Here is a 16,990-nt window from a genome sequence, read left to right on the forward strand (position 1 = left end):
GCTTCAGAAAATAATAATAAAAAAACAGTTTAAAACAAAATATGAGATAGTATTAAAAAATAATAAATGTTTATTTTTTTAATAATTAATAAATGTTTAGTTTCTTTGCTCTCACCCGCTCCGCCACCACCTACGTCCATAATTTATGACTATAGCTACTTTGGGTAATCTTTATATTCAACAATTATTTAATCCTATTTAAAAGTTATATATAGAAAACATTCTAATGTTCAGAGATAGATTCTAGGGAAAATAATTAGATGAATGCGAGGGAATTTAAAAGTAAATTAAATTTTATTTCTTTTAAAAAATTTAGAAGTAGTTGAGAATATATTTGAAAAAAACCATTGTTAAAATTTGTGAAGGATTTGACTTATTAATTAATAATATATTTATTGATAAAAAATAGTATAAAGAAAAAAAGAAATTAAAATTAATTTTGAAAATTACATAAATTTGTATTTAAGAAAAATTAAATAATAATACTTAAAATTTATTTTTTAAAACATAATTCATAATTAATAAAAATATATTTTACTTAGATACGGTTTGAAACATAAAAAATATCAAAATATAAATTGTAACATCCCAAAATATATAGTATAGACTATATTAAAGAGAAACTATATGCATGATAAAGTAATACAGTTATTCATCTAGAGTATAAAGTGTTACCTTTACCGTCATCCAAAAATAACTATAAATTTAAACTTTATATAAATACAAACCAAAGGAAACTCAAAACTATACACAAGATCATTAATAACTAATCCAACTACTCAGCAGCATCACCTCCATCCAATGCTTGCTCCAGAGATACCTCTTCTTCTGCTGCTCACATCCAAAGGATGGTCATTGCAGAAGAAGAACAACAGAACATACAAAACACAAGCACACAACATGGTAAGCTAGTTTAAACAAAGATTAATCATACGTCAATTCATTTAACTTCATACAAACATATTATTCATTCACATCACTTAAACCCTTTACACATAACACCACATTGACTTTGATTGTCCGGACTTAGAATGATTGTCGAGCTATGGTGGGTCATGCACTCGTGGTGGCTTCTACTGCTTTGCAAAGCCATTGCCAATGGGTTTCACCCTATCACACTCACGAGGTTAGTCCGTTATCACTCACCTTGGGCCATACTGGAAGCACCCAAGACTAGGACCTCCTACTACTCCTCACGACATGGATCAATCCTCTCTACTTGAGAATGAAAGCCCATTGGAGTTTCAGGATAACCCCCAAGACTAAGCTCCTACATCCATTCTAAACTTACTTGAATCTCAACTAGAGATTTCACTTTGAATCACAATATAGGGCACCACCATGTCTCCTCTCCTTGAGGATCATGGAATTACGTCCATTAACCACACTTGAACTTTACACTTTTAATTACACATACATCAATCACCATGGATATTACATGATACAACTTCAACTTACTTCATACAACACTCAATGTTCATTTAAAACAACTTAAGATCACAAGAGAACTGAACTAGAACTGAACCCCTCGCATAGCGCACACTTTCGCACAGCGAAGTCATAAGCTTCTCGCACAACAACCTAACTCGCCTTGCGAAATCCTTAGACAGAGACCAACTCTTATTAACCCCTCGCATAGCAACTAAACTCGCTATGCGAATAAACTGTGAAATGTACCAGACCCCAACCCCTCGCATAGCGTCCCAACTCGCTATGTGAGAACCTCAGACAAAGACTCAGACTTCTTAAACACTCGCTATTCGAATAAAAAGAATAATGGTTCCAGACTCCAACCAGTCGCATAGCGATTTGATTCGCTATGCGGATTGACAAAAAGAGAGCAACCCTCTCAATCCACTCGCATAGCGCCCCATCACTATGCGAGTGCCTTGACAGAGAGCACCTCGCCAAGGTGACTCGCTATGCGAATCCATTCGCACAGCGAGTCTGCATAATCTGCAAAACGAAATTATGCAGAATTATGCAACTCAACCACTCCATACCAATTTCACTCAACTTTCCCAACTTCTAACACTCCTAATTCGTTGTATATGCTTAATTATACTAGACTAATTGATTCTAGACTTTCCTAACTTCAATATAAAGTGTTTATGCATCAAATCCTACTCTAAAACTTCAATTTCATCAACTTAGAGACCCAAATCCTAATTGACCACTTTGAACCTGATTTTACCCAGTTTGATGACTCAAACAAGTCACAAATGACCTGTCTAAACTACCCCAGCAGCCTATAACAACACTTGACCTCTAATACTCAAATTCACTACCTCACTTCCTCTAAATTACACTAAACAAGCTCAAACCACTTCACATATTACTTGAGCACCACTATAACAGATTTCAACATGAAACTACCTCTAACCTAAACAATCACACAGTTCAATTCATCCAAACAGATCATCACCATCATCATACTAACTTTCACATATTACACCCTTCAATACATAACATTTTCTTTTCTCTACAAACTCAGAATTGTACCTCAAACAGCAAACTCCACCCATATTCAGCATATATATATATATATATATATATATATATATATATATATATATATATATATATATATATATATATACCATTCATACAATTAAATTAAAACGATAGTTAGCTCCCCTTACCACAGAGAAACAAATCAGCTCACAGATACCCCAACCGTACCTTGCACTGCAAGGGAACTCAACAGAAATCTACAACTCATCAATTGGTGATAAAGAACAACACTTAGAACCTAAATTGAGCTAGCAAATGGAAGGAAGAACTGTTAACCACATGCAAAGCGGAAACAATGCATGTTCACAGTCCACATAAAACTTATAACAGTGGAAACCACTTACGAGCTGAAGAACACGAAATTGATTGGTCCAAAACGAAGTCCTCAACGCCAGGATCGCTTAGACACCTCTTGATCGTCGAACAGAAAACTCAGCAGAGAGAGATTATAAAGAAAAGTCAGAGAACTATGAGAAATTTAGTTCTAGAGAGATGAAGTGTTCTTAGAATAATGAGAAGTATTTATAAATTTCTATTTATATTATAAGATTATTTTTAATTAAAATAATCTGTCTCATTATTTTAACACATCTATCTTCTTTATAACACTCTATTTTTCAGGTCATTACATAAATAATTAAAATTAAAATGTCAAAATTTGAAATTATTATTTTATCATTTATGATTATTTTTATTCCAATATTATTAATATTATTGTTATTAACGAAACCAAAACTGAATATAAATACATACGAATTGTTTTATGAATTATGAAAGTTGAAATTATTAAAATTGTAAAAAGATAAAAAAGAAATTTAATTTAAATCAGTTTAAATCTTTATATATCATCCGTCATTCAAAGCTCATAAATTACTTTAAATGGTTGTCTTCTCTTACTTGCAAATTTTTCGAAATGAACAGAATTTAAGTGGTCAATCCGTCTTCGTTAAATTTTTTCAACATTAAATTCTTTTTAAACGAAGATAACCTTATATATATAACTTTTAAATCAATAATTATAAACATTATTTTTTATTGTATAAATAATATATATTTGAGTAATGTGATAAAATCATTTATATTATATCACACGGTATATGTATCAATCTTTAATCTTTAGAATTTTGAGGAAAATGAAATAAAATATTAAAAATGTTTAGAACGAACTAAAAACTAAAAAATATATACTTTTAATACATTTATTTAGTACATAAAAGAAAGATCCATAAAACACTTAAAAACGTTTTGAACGTGTTAAAATGTAAAATTTTCATATCAGTTTGTGATTTTCATCGTTACATGCTAACTACATACAGAAGGTTAGAAGAGTCATTTGACGCATTTGCTACGCCTTGACTCTGCGAGAACCTTCAGCAAACACCAGTCAAGAACAACACACCTCACCTTCTCAATTCCAGCCACGTGTACATTTCGCCACGTGTCGTGTTATCAGTGGTTAAACCCTCCTCACTCCGTCACACTTTCTCCCGTAAAATACACTTCAAGCAGAGCAAAGCACTCTCTCTGGGACACCACAACTATTTACTTCAAATTTATTTATTTATTATTACTAATTATTAAACTCAGCTCTACAATCTCGCTTCTCCCCAACACATTCACATAATTTTCCCTCACTTTCTCGGCGGCAAAACGCCGCATTCCGTCGGAAAAACATGGCTTGGAAGGTGGCGCTAACTGTGCTGTTCTCCCTCGCACTCTTGTTCTCTCCGTCGCAATCTGCGGTTTTCAGCGTAGATCTAGGTTCCGAATCGTTGAAGGTGGCGGTGGTGAACCTGAAGCCCGGTCAATCTCCGATCTCGATCGCGATCAACGAGATGTCCAAGCGGAAATCGCCGGCGCTGGTCTCCTTCCACGACGGCCACCGCCTTCTCGGCGAAGAGGCGGCAGGTCTCGTCGCGCGTTACCCGCAGAAGGTCTATTCCCAAACGCGCGACCTCCTCGGGAAGCCCTACGCTTCCGCGCAGAGGATTCTTAACTCAATGTACCTCCCTTTCAAGACGAAGGAAAATTTCCGAGGCGACGTGAGTTTTGTCGTGGACGACGGAAACGAAAACGATAGCGTTTACTCCCCCGAGGAACTCGTCGCCATGGTGTTAGGTTACGCGGCGAATTTGGCGGAGTTTCACTCGAAGATTCCAATTAAGGACGCAGTGATCGCGGTGCCGCCGTACATGGGACAGGCCGAGCGGAAAGGGCTGCTCGCGGCGGCACAGTTGGCGGGGATTAACGTTTTGTCCCTGATAAACGAGCATTCCGGTGCGGCGCTGCAGTATGGGATCGATAAGGACTTCTCGAACGAGACGAGGCACGTGATTTTCTATGACATGGGTGCGACAAGTACCTACGCGGCGCTTGTGTACTTCTCGTCGTACAAGGGTAAGGAGTATGGCAAGAGCGTGTCAGTGAACCAGTTTCAGGTCAAGGATGTGCGCTGGAACGCGGAGCTTGGTGGTCAGCACATGGAGTTGCGATTGGTGGAGTATTTTGCGGATCAGTTCAACGCGCAAGTTGGTGGTGGGATCGATGTGAGGAAGTTTCCCAAGGCCATGGCTAAATTGAAGAAACAGGTTAAACGGACTAAAGAAATTCTTAGTGCGAATACCGCCGCTCCTATTTCCGTCGAATCGCTTCATGATGACGTCGACTTCAGGTAGCTGGAATTTGAAATTACTCATTCTATGAAATTGCTATTATTATTATTCTCTTTAGTTCTGAGCAAAAGTTGCTGCTTTGTGCTGGGTAGATCATGGTTCAACCTTATTTGGAAAGTGTACTGTAGCACCATATTTAATTTTTTTTATTATTTAGTACGAACAATAACAGTAAGGATAATGACAATCAATCTTTATCCTATATGTTATGATGGCAAACTAATATGGGAAATATTTAATCTAAAGAGTTTTTTATTTTTCTTTTTTTGACTAAAAAATAAACAATTCAGTTTATAATCTTTCTAGGTAGGAATACATTTTCTTGTATTTGTTTTTTTTTTTTTGGGTATAGAGTGTTGTCTATTCAAAATGATTGTTTGATAGTGAAGTAGCATTTTGTCTCAGCTAGTAGCAGAGTAAACTCCTAAGTAACAAGACTTGGTGTTTTTGTGTGAACTTAGTTTTACATGAGTGATAAGATTATTGGGTATGCTTGCATATGTATTCAATAAGTACTGGTATTGGTAACATCCAGTGTGGGCATTTGAATTATATGGGAACACCATAGCTATCCTGTAAAATGATTACAGTAGCAAAAACAGGTAGCAAGAACACAGTTGCTTTTGCTTCAGTTGTCTGAGTAAACTGTGACCTGACTTTCTCCAACCCTTCAGTAAAAGCATGTCCTAGATTTCATTCAGGTAAAATTTAGTTGGAAAAATCGTACAGAAAAAAAGGAGTTGTTTATAGCATAATTTTCCATTAACAAAGCAGTTCAGCTTTCAAATGGCTGATTGAGTAAAAAACTCGTTGCTTAAGTAGTTAGTTATTTGGAATTAATTAGAATGAAGGAGCGGGTCTTACTGGCTGTCTGAGGTTGAGAAAAGGGCATCAGTCTTGGGATTTATGCCTTGCTTGAATACAGCAGTAAAAACATGTCTTCACTCTGTTTTAGATAAACAAAATTGGAAAAGAAAACAATCAAATTCTTGATACGTGCATTTCATGTTTTTTGGAACAATTAAATCCATGGCCAGTTCTGTCAGTGGTTATACATTAGTCAGTCATTAGCCATTATTTTCACATTGTTAATTAGTAGGGTGGTTAATGATTCCTGATAGCATATGTAATCGATGCATCATATCTTAATTATATCTTCTAAGCTAATATTGTTTGTGGGAGGATCTTTTAGAAGTGTTTTTTTCATATTTCTTTACACGTCATGATTTGTTTCCTTAGTTTATTAAGATTACAAGTCTAATATTAGTGTAAATAGGTGTATGCTATGTATTTTGTTTCACATCAAGATACAAAAGAAAATATTCACCTGTTGTTTTGATTCTCTCTTTCCTTCACTTAAGCCTATGATTTCAGCAGTTAAGGAATATAGTAATATGCTTAGCTTTAGCTTGGTTAAGGAGTTACATATAACCTCAAAGTCAGCATTTTGGTTAATAGATAGGCTAGGTTGGTATCTTCTTATGGTAGAGATCAATTTGAAGATAGCTCTAAAGGGGAAGTCAATAAATACTATTGTTAGAATAATTTCATCTATGTATCATCATTAAGCCTAAGCAGAGTGTAGTATGCTAGATCATTTATTAGTCGTACCTAGTTTTGCACCTAGGTGTCTAGTGCATCCCCTTAATATTCCATGTACTCTTCTATTTTCATTATAAATAGAAGACCGTGCGAGGGATCTCTTAAGCTCTCTAGAAATATATTTTCTGTTTTAATCTCAAATACGGTTAACAATGAAATTCCCTTATATGTTCAATCTTGTCAACATAAATGAATAGAATAGTCAAAATAAAAATGAAAGTATTGACAAGGTAAGTAAAATTAGTTTATTATTAAGAAGTGGACTTTAACTCGAACTCAATCCCACAAAATCGGCTTGTAAGATGAGGTTTGCACCTACTTCTATACTCTAAATTGATTTTATCGATCTCTAATCGATGTAGGACTTCTAACACACCCCCCTCACGCTGAAATATATACATATTGTGTGCGGGATTAGACATTAATAACATTAATAGGTGGTCTGATAGAGGTTCGATAGTGGGTGAAGCAATATGCTCAACAAACAACAAATATGGCTAGAATATGCCCTAAAAATGACTCTGAGATTATGTTTAGAAGTGGACTTTAAGCCTAATTCAATCCCACAAAACTGGCTTGTAAGGTTGAGTTAGACTTAAAGTTCACTTTTTAACATGATATCAGAGTCGGGTTCTGAGCCTATCCTAGTGAGATTTGTGTTGTTGGACATATTGTTCCACCCGCTGTCTAACTATCCATTAATGTTTAGTCTCACAAAATCAAACTCAATCCTATAAAACCGGCTTGTAAAGTGAGGTTTGCACCTACTTATATATTCTAAATTATCTTTAGCTTATGTGAGACTTCTAACAATTATCAAGTTGATACTTCTGCACTTGATATAATGAATGCATAAGGGTTCTTCATACATGTCTTGGTTCTTACAGGAGCACTATAACCCGTGAGAAATTTGAAGAGCTCTGTGAAGACATTTGGGAAAAATCACTTTTACCAGTGAAAGAGGTGCTTGAGCATTCTGGCCTTTCATTGGAACAGATATATGCAGTAGAGTTAATAGGAGGAGCCACAAGAGTCCCAAAATTACAGGTGTGAATACTTCTTTTTCTTTGATAATTATTTTGACAATGTGCATTCTGGCCAGGGTGGGGTTTGATCTCTTCATACAATATTGTAGTCCATGCTTGGTAGTCGTCAACAACATTTGTTTACCATATATATCATCTGTTACTTAAAGTATAAACCTAGTTATGCAACTGTATCTGTATATGCTGTCTTTATACTGCAACTGCTATATGCTGTCTTTATACTGCAACTGCTATATGCTAGTATATTATTAGATGTTAAATGCAGCATGTGCATGCTAATCTGATTTAACAGAACTAACTAACCCATCAGTTTAATTATTTCGTTATATGTTGATCTGAATGTTTTGTTATAACTGATTCAGTTGCTAAAGTTTTTTTCCACACTTACATTTAGAGTTGCACTCAGCATCCAAGGCTAATTCTTTTTTTCACAAGAAACACAATCACACTGAGAGCATTTCAGACCCTTTCCCTCTTAGTTTTCTGTCCTCTATCTCACTTTTTGTTCGCTTCTACTTCAATATTTCTGTAATTATTGTCAATCATAGTAATTCATGCTGTACAAGCTTGACCCTATTTTATGTTAACCAGTAATTGCTACTTCTTCTCTCTTTTTTTTAATATTTATATTTATCTGAATAATGCAGAGAAAGGAAGAGCACAGCTGATGTCTCAAATGTTGGCACAAAAATTTCAATAGCGAAGATTGATTGCATATATAATTTACTTACATTAATAATTTTTTATTTCAAATATGAATATAACTGAGTGTGAATGTCTAGATACCATGAAACTGAAGCACTTTATCTTGTAGATGTATTGTTGGATACAGTCTTTGAACTTTAATTTCATAGATGAAGTATTTTTGTCGCTGTCCAGCTTCAGTGTAGAGCTTTGTTTATTGATATTCTGTTAATTTTATTGCAGGCTAAGCTTCAAGAATTCCTTGGTAGAAAAGAGCTTGATAGGCATCTTGATGCTGATGAAGCAATAGTTCTTGGTGCAGCTCTTCATGCAGCAAATTTAAGTGATGGAATTAAGTTAAACCGTAAACTAGGAATGGTTGATGGTTCCTTGTATGGATTTGTGGTTGAGTTGAGTGGTCCTGAACTTCTAAAAGATGAAAGCTCTAGGCAGTTACTTGTACCACGAATGAAGAAAGTCCCGAGTAAGGTAAATCAGTTGATGTTCAATGCTGAATGTGACTACATATCACATGAAGAATTATTTGATCAATTCAACTTTACTAATCCACGGTACTATTGTTAACATACCAGATGTTTAGGTCCATTAATCATAACAAAGATTTTGAAGTTTCACTAGCTTATGAAAGTGAGCATCTTTTGCCTCCTGGTGCTACCACTCCTGAAATTGCTCGATACCAAATATCTGGTTTGACAGATGCAAGTGAGAAGTAAGGATAAAAGGCTTGCTGAAGTTGTGGGCAATATTGCTTATTTTAGCCCCTTGGCGTATTGCTTTTTATGTAAAATTAGAGACTCTGATGACCTCATATATTTTTTTCTTCTCTGTTCTTCTAGATACTCATCTCGGAATTTGTCATCCCCCATCAAGGCAAGCATACATTTTTCTCTTAGTAGAAGTGGAATTCTTTCTCTGGATAAGGCAGATGCTGTTATTGAAATAACAGAGTGGGTGGAAGTTCCTAAGAAGAATTTGACCGTAGAGAATTCAACCATTTCATCAAATGTTTCGGCTGAATCTGCTGCTGGAAATAGTTCTGAAGGAAACAATGAAAGCATCCAAACTGACCTTGGGAGTAGTAACACATCCAACACTAGCGCAGAGGAGCAAGCTTCCGCGGAGCCTGCTACAGAGAAGAAACTGAAAAAGCGGACCTTTAGGGTGCCATTAAAGGTGAATGTCAACTGGCCACCCTTATTTTGTGATTATTTAAACTGGGTGGCTATTTTTGGGAAAATTTGAAACAAGATCTAATATTCCTTTATTGCTTCATTGCTGTTTTTGCTTTTTGCTCATTACAGATTACTGAGAAGATAACTGGACTTGGAATGTCTCTGTCACAAGATTTTCTCACTGAAGCTAAAAGGAAACTACAAGTACTAGACCAAAAAGACACAGACAGAAAAAGAACAGCCGAGTTAAAAAATAATTTAGAAGGATATATATACTCTACTAAGGAAAAGGTTCGTAGAAAGCAATATGCTTATAATTTTCACTGTGTTTACATCCTTCATTTATTATTCATGGGTAATCTTTATCCTTTAAAAAATTCTAATTTTCTTTCAGGGATTCATACAAAAGGTTGTCATTTAAATAGTTGACTTAGTCTAAATTTATACTGAGGAAATTTAACTTTTGTTCTTGATTTTTGCTTTTTGAGAAAGAAATTCCAACTTGTTGAAATAGCTTATAAATCCAAGTAATCATTAACTCTAAGGCAGGAGGTTGAGTGTTAGATAACCTCTGTCCCTAGTTCTCTGTTCAAGTAGCCTAGGACAGATCTTTTTGCCTTTTAGTCTTCCTATTGTATCAACCTTCATATATATATATATATATATATATATATATATATAAATACAGAACTATGAGAGGGGTTCCTTAAGTCCTCTAGAAATATATTTCTCTGTTTTAATCTCAAGTCAACTAAGTCTCCAAGAGGATGTAGGATTCAGTGTATATGTTCCAAACTTGGTGCATATGATCCATATGCTGTAACTTGAAGGGGATCGTTAAAATAAGGTGTTTTATTGTTGTTATTTCTATTGTATGTACCCAACTTTAGGGGCAGGGTTAAGGCAAATGCCCTACCTTTGTTTTGTAACTTATATATATATATATATATATATATATATATATATATATATATATATATATATATATATATATATATATATATATATATATATATATATATATATATATATATATATATATATATAGCATCAATACAATCACGACTGTGTAGGTTGAATATACTGTTTTCTCTCTCTCTCTCTCTATCTCTGTGTGTGTGTGTGTTTACACACGCATCAATACAAGCACATCAATGTAGCTGTTTTATTCAACATGTTCTTAATGCTTATCATGTCTTTATCAGATTGAAACTCTAGAGAATTTTGAAAAAGTTTCTACAAGTGAGGAACGCCAGTCCTTCATTGAGAAGCTTGATCAGGTTTAACCTTTTTCCTTGGGCAATTGAATAAAAAATGTTATTGATAAGAACATTGACTTAAGCCTTTTGTATATTTTGTCAGGTGCAAGATTGGTTGTATACAGATGGTGAGGATGCCAATGCTGCAGAGTTTCAAGAGCGTCTAGATCAGTTAAAAGCTGTTGGAGATCCAATTTTCTTAAGGTTTGTTATATTTTGCCCAATTATATTAATTTTACCCTAAACGGTTTAAATTTGATAGTGTTTTTCTGAATTTGTGAATATCTGTTTCAGGTTAAAAGAGCTTACAGCTCGACCAGCAGCAGTTGAGCATGCTCGTAAGTATATTGATGAGTTGAAACAGGTACATCTCATGTGAAGTGACTCAGCTTTTTATTTTCTTCTTGTCTATGTTCTTTTTGAATCCAATTTTTTGTTAGGGTTGAATTATGTCGATTGATCCTCATAGTTAATCACTCCTAAATTGTGTTTGGGGGAAGAATTAAGGAATTTGAAATATCTGAAATTCAAATTGCTTTAATTGAAATTTCTTTCATTTTAATCCTTTGTTTAGATAAATCAGTTCATTTTTTAAATTTCAAACTTAGTTTGGATAGGGTCACCATATTCCAATTCTCATTTTTAACATAAGGGGAGAAAGAGAGGAGAGAGAAAATGGGCGAAAAGCAAGGAAATAGAAATGGGAAAGGGGGTTGAAATGAGATGATGGTAACGAGAGAAAATGGGGAGAGAGGAGAAAGGAAAAGGAGAGAGAGAGTGAGCTTGAATTAAATGCATGTTGAATTTGATATAATTTGTATAATCTAAATACTTTAACAAATACTTTTTACATTTATTCAGCATATTTCACAAATTCTATACCTTTTGCTAATCCCTTTGATGCATGTGTAAGTTCTTGTTGTAAGCTTATGTTGGATCAATAGAAGCTGTAATATGGTAAACAAAAATATTTTCTCTATTATTTCTATTACATTAATTCACATATTTCATTTGAAAGAATGTAGAGATTGGTAGTTGCCCTCGTTGAGATGTTAGATACGACAGATAAGACAACTTTCATTTAAGTGGTTATCTGTTATTTTATCCAGCTTTCATCATATCAGCATTTATGCACTCATTCCTGTTAAATCATTTGTACACATTCAAACCACTTCAGGAAATCATATAATAAAATCACAATCCATTGAAAAGGCATTAGTTAGGTGAACTAAAAATGTCCCTCGAACTATTGCTTGTGTCTGGAGCATAAATTATATATTGAGAATTTCTGATTTATAAGTTTTTATATTCAGCTGCTGCTGCGGGCTATTTTTTTGATGTAATGTAACTTGACTTGTGCAGATTGTTGAAGAGTGGAAAGCAAAAAAGCCTTGGCTTCCGCAAGAACGAGTAGACGAGGTATGGTTTAACTTAATTTTGATGATCTATTGATGCTGATATGTCACCTTCAGAAAGCTCATTGTTGTTTTGTTTTTAACTTACAAGGTTATAGAAAGTTCTGAAAAATTAAAGAATTGGTTGGACGAAAAAGAAGATGAGCAAAAGAAGTAAGTTCTTGTTCTATTACTTTAGTTGTTATTGGAGCTGCAATTAGTTGTTTACTTTGTCATTTCAATATTTTGTCATGTCGTGAGCGGATGCCTATATAAACATTTACCTCTACTTTCCTTTATTTAGAAATAACATTCCATGAAAAAGTTCATCCATAACATAATAGGAAGAAATATTGATTAAAGAAAATCAAACTACAAAATCAAATAATTGCCGAATTATTTTTTAAGAGGAAGAAGATAATGCAAAGGATGTTTGAAGTTCCCATGCTCAGAGCCGAATTCCAATAGAGAGAAAAGTCCTCTTCGTAATAACAACCCAACGATCAAAATCTATCCCCCAGTCTCCTCTCGGTGCTCACTAACCGAATTCACACATCACAAAACCTGTGCTTCTCTCTCTGCCACCTAATCATTTATTCCTCGCCCCTTTGTATGTCTGAATGTAGACACTCCAAATTGTGGGTTTGATATTGTGTTATGGCTGGACTTTGAGGGCCTAAGTTAGGTTCTATGGTATTATGAATCGAAGTTATCTTTGAAAATGGTTGCCTTTTCATCTGTACAGTTAGCTTGTATAGCACAAAATCACTGGCAATGGGCTATATAATGAAATAGTTTGGGTTAAATTGAGGTTATTTGTGTATGGAAGTTGCTACTGCTAACAGAATATGTATGTAATGTGCAGCGTATTGTGCTACTCAGAGTCTGTGGAATTCTTGAATAAAGTTCAGTCTTTTATAATATTAAAATAACCTAGACACCACTTCTTTTGAGCTTTAAGATTTTTCTTTGCAAGGTCTCTTTGTCTGTTGTGTTATATCCATTTTCTAGATAATTTTCCTAACATTGTTCATTTGAGGGTGAGTCTCCTTCTCTTCAATGTCCACGAAGACTGTAAAAGATGACCAATGGATCATCTGAATCATATCATTGACGACTTTATAGATCACTACCCCTCTTTTAGATTATATTATGCTTTTTTAACCATGCACTTCCGAATATTTAAGGAAATGGACTACTCTAGGTTTGTAAAGTATTCGCTTTTCCACTTTACTGACTGCCAACGTGAGTTTGTCCACTGAGGAAATTGCATTGTGCTCAGCTCGTAACATTTTTAATGTTGTTGGTTATTAATTTCCTATTCTGTACTTGTTTCGAAGGACTTCTGGATTCAGTAAGCCAGCATTTACATCCGAAGAAGTATATTTAAAGATGCTCGATCTGCAAAACAAGGTAACCTGTCTCTTCTACTTGTCTAAATCAACACAACATTGCCATGTGATTTTACAAGTAGTGCCATTTATTTTTTGTTAATGACCTTGTTTCCTGTACATATACAGGTTGCCAGTATTAACAGAATTCCCAAGCCTAAGGTTCAGAAGCCTGAAAAGAATGAAACAGAGAGCAATGAACAAAATACGGATGATTCCAATTCTACCTCAACGGACAATTCCTCTTCAAGTGATTCATCTGCTGACAGTTCAGAAGGGGCAAACGAAGAAACTGTTACTGAGCAATCTGAAGGTCATGATGAGCTATGATTAACTGGGAATATGCATGTAAGTCCAGATTTATTCATGTAGCTGAGAGCTTTTATAATCAAATGTAGAATGGTAATGGTAGAATTAATAGGTGAAATGGAGGCAGTGTCAGTTCTCAGCTAGCAAGATAATAGAGTTGAGGCAACATTTGCTTGCTGGTTGAGTGCTAAATTTTTGAGGTTAGATGGGTCCTTGTAGAAGATGATTAATTTCCCTTTTATATTTAAGGGGACATATTATTTACAGCCATATGCAAAGTTCTATCTGCCGAAACACAAATGTTATCGAAGAGAAAAGACAACACACGAGACTTGATTTGTGCTACGAACATGATATACAAATTTTGCTTCAGTTATAATTATAAAGTCTCTCTCCTTGCTCACGAAACTTCGTTTGCTAACAGTTGTCACGTTTTATATAATGTGACTTTTTGTCCTCAAATTTAGATCAAGTTTTTCCTTTAAATTCAAAAGTAATATTGGCAATTTTGAATTGGTATTTTTAATTTCAAGAATTAACATTTATTTTCTTAGGCTCACTCGATGTTATTTAAAATTTTTGGCAGTTTTAAAAATAAAATCTTAGGCGCATTCAACATATCAATTTTAGAAATTTAAAATATTCGTATTTTCAAAACATTTAGTTAGGAAGTACACTAGTAATAATGGCTACATACTTTTTTTAACATTAATTATCAAAATTAGAATATACTAGAGGAGACTAAAAAGTATTTGAAAACTAAGGATTTTAAAAGCCGTACATATATGGCTGAAAAAAGATATTTTAAGTAATAAAGCTTAACAGAGCTCAACAATTAAAATAACTAGAAAATATTGAGTTTGAGATATATTTATTAGTACAAATATTTATATGTTAAATGTTAATGATATATGTGATTAAATTTAGATAATTTGATTATGTTATGATATTTTTTAATATCATATTTAAAAAATATTTAGTATATTAGATAAGATGTTATATTATTGTGATTATTTTACTAACTATTATATATGCATAATAAATTTTATTAATATTAATATTATTTATTTTTGTTATATGAGTTATAGATCTAGAAATTTTATAAATATACATGATGTTTTATATATGGGTTCAACTATTATTCATCGTTACGTTAAATAACTTATTTTATTAATGATGGATAAGTATGTTCATTAACCTTTTCGTGTAGATGAGATTTTCACATCGAAAATTATAGCATTTCTCAATAAGACTATCTTATTGTATACTCATGGTGATAATCATGTGTTACTCTTAGTGTATTGGAATGTTATGTTGTGACACATTATCTTTACATGTTCATTGAGAATTTCATTGCACTTCTCAATGGCAACCACTTGGCGCTCCATTATGAATGATATTTTCTTACACTGAGAGTTACTCGATCTTATCACATCCATGAAGTCATCTCACTTTGTAGTCAACTTTTCAAATTGTGAGTCCATTAAATCTATTATAGGGGCTTTACGTTTGGAACCACGTAATGATGACGTTTTCCAGATGGGACGAATGACACAAATTGAGTTGGCCCTGGACTGTAGTCATCCATATGTGGCGGTGAAGGTGGAGTCGGGTTATTATACCTTTGAAACATAAGTTGTTCGGATATATACTCCATTTAATCGTTAAGATCAATATCTAAACGAGCTTCCTGAAGAAGATGACGTGCTAAACGTGTTGTTTGCATTCCATTACTTGTAGCTCGATCAATCGCCCAAAGCTCCTTCATTAGATCATAATGTTTAATGTTAACCCTCCACTTAGTCACAGTAGGCCTAGCCTGAAATACAAGCCATACCCACATCATAAATAACCAATTGGTTAAAATATACATAATAAATAAAAGGTTAAGAAATCTCTTTATCACCTTGATCATATCGACCTAAAATTCATCATCTACTTCAAATTGTTTGGATATTGCACTCCATGCAAGCCTATTAAGTGAACTGAATAAATCATGAACCTTGTGTTATTTCTCCTTCAAAACTTTTTGCCTATTTTTATATTATTTTTCATAACTCCCATATACCTGAACTAATGAAGATTATTGACAATATTATTGTACGCTTGGGTGGTCCAGCTGTCATCAACCTTGTTTCCTAATCAAAATTCTTCTATTATTATGTTTAGAAGTCGTTTGTCCATCTCCTCAACCTTTTTCATAATTTCTCCAATTCCAATGGACGACTCCATGACAATATTGTTTCCCCTGTTCATGTCAAACCTAATTAGAAAAAAAAAATTCAATAATATTATATTAAATCATTTCATAGAAATCATACTTTATCATTACAAAAAACAGTCAAAGAACACAATTAAGTATAATATCTAAGTTTTCATAATCTCGTCACATCTATTCTACTAAAATACCCCTTAACACTATTTGTTGTGCTCGAATACGTATTCAATATATTCAATGCATGTGTAACAATGCATAACATTATTATTGCAGCTAATGTGCATATTTGTAATTATAAGTGTAAGCGTGTTATTATATTGAAATCCATACCCACCATATCATGAACTATATCTTTACCGTCCAAATATGACAAATTTAGTTCTTCTACCATTTATATTGCCTTAAATAAATATAAACATGATTTAATACAAATAAAAACAAAATTTTATTCATTCACAATGTAAACTTAATTTTTGTTTTATTCTTCTAGAAAACAAAACAACATATTTTCATTTTTTTGTAAATAATAATACATATACTAAACATCACAATTTCATAAAAATAATAATACATATACTAAACATCACAATTTCATAAATATGTGCAGAGTGAACAACACAATTTTAAGTTAAATCATACATAATATTGACCAAACAATTATTAACTAAATAAGGCATGCTTCTTCATAATACATATAATAATTAGGGT

General features: G+C 33.5%; 1 protein-coding gene across 1 annotated transcript; it reads left to right on the forward strand.

Annotated features, from left to right (window-relative positions):
- The first annotated feature begins 4,030 nt into the window (after window positions 1-4,030).
- LOC108329064 (heat shock 70 kDa protein 17) lies at window positions 4,031-14,334 on the forward strand. The gene is made up of 13 exons (XM_017563056.2): window positions 4,031-5,185; window positions 7,676-7,835; window positions 8,762-9,007; window positions 9,112-9,248; window positions 9,376-9,712; window positions 9,841-10,002; window positions 10,917-10,991; window positions 11,074-11,174; window positions 11,265-11,334; window positions 12,333-12,389; window positions 12,477-12,538; window positions 13,705-13,777; window positions 13,885-14,334. The coding sequence occupies exons 1-13, from the start codon at window positions 4,188-4,190 to the stop codon at window positions 14,083-14,085; spliced, it is 2,679 nt and encodes an 892-aa protein (XP_017418545.1). The 5' UTR covers window positions 4,031-4,187; the 3' UTR covers window positions 14,086-14,334.
- Window positions 14,335-16,990: the final 2,656 nt, after the last annotated feature.

The sequence above is a fragment of the Vigna angularis genome, chromosome 2, assembly GCF_016808095.1.
Source record: "Vigna angularis cultivar LongXiaoDou No.4 chromosome 2, ASM1680809v1, whole genome shotgun sequence".
NCBI lineage: Eukaryota > Viridiplantae > Streptophyta > Magnoliopsida > Fabales > Fabaceae > Vigna > Vigna angularis.

Excerpts from the sequence above, each read along its gene's own strand:
- LOC108329064 (XM_017563056.2), top strand. The coding sequence starts at position 4,188 with ATGGCTTGGAAGGTGGCGCTAACTGTGCTGTTCTCCCTCGCACTCTTG. Across the intron at positions 9,713-9,840 it reads CCTTTAGGGTGCCATTAAAG|ATTACTGAGAAGATAACTGG; the intron begins GTGAATGTCAAC and ends TGCTCATTACAG. Across the intron at positions 10,003-10,916 it reads TATACTCTACTAAGGAAAAG|ATTGAAACTCTAGAGAATTT; the intron begins GTTCGTAGAAAG and ends TGTCTTTATCAG.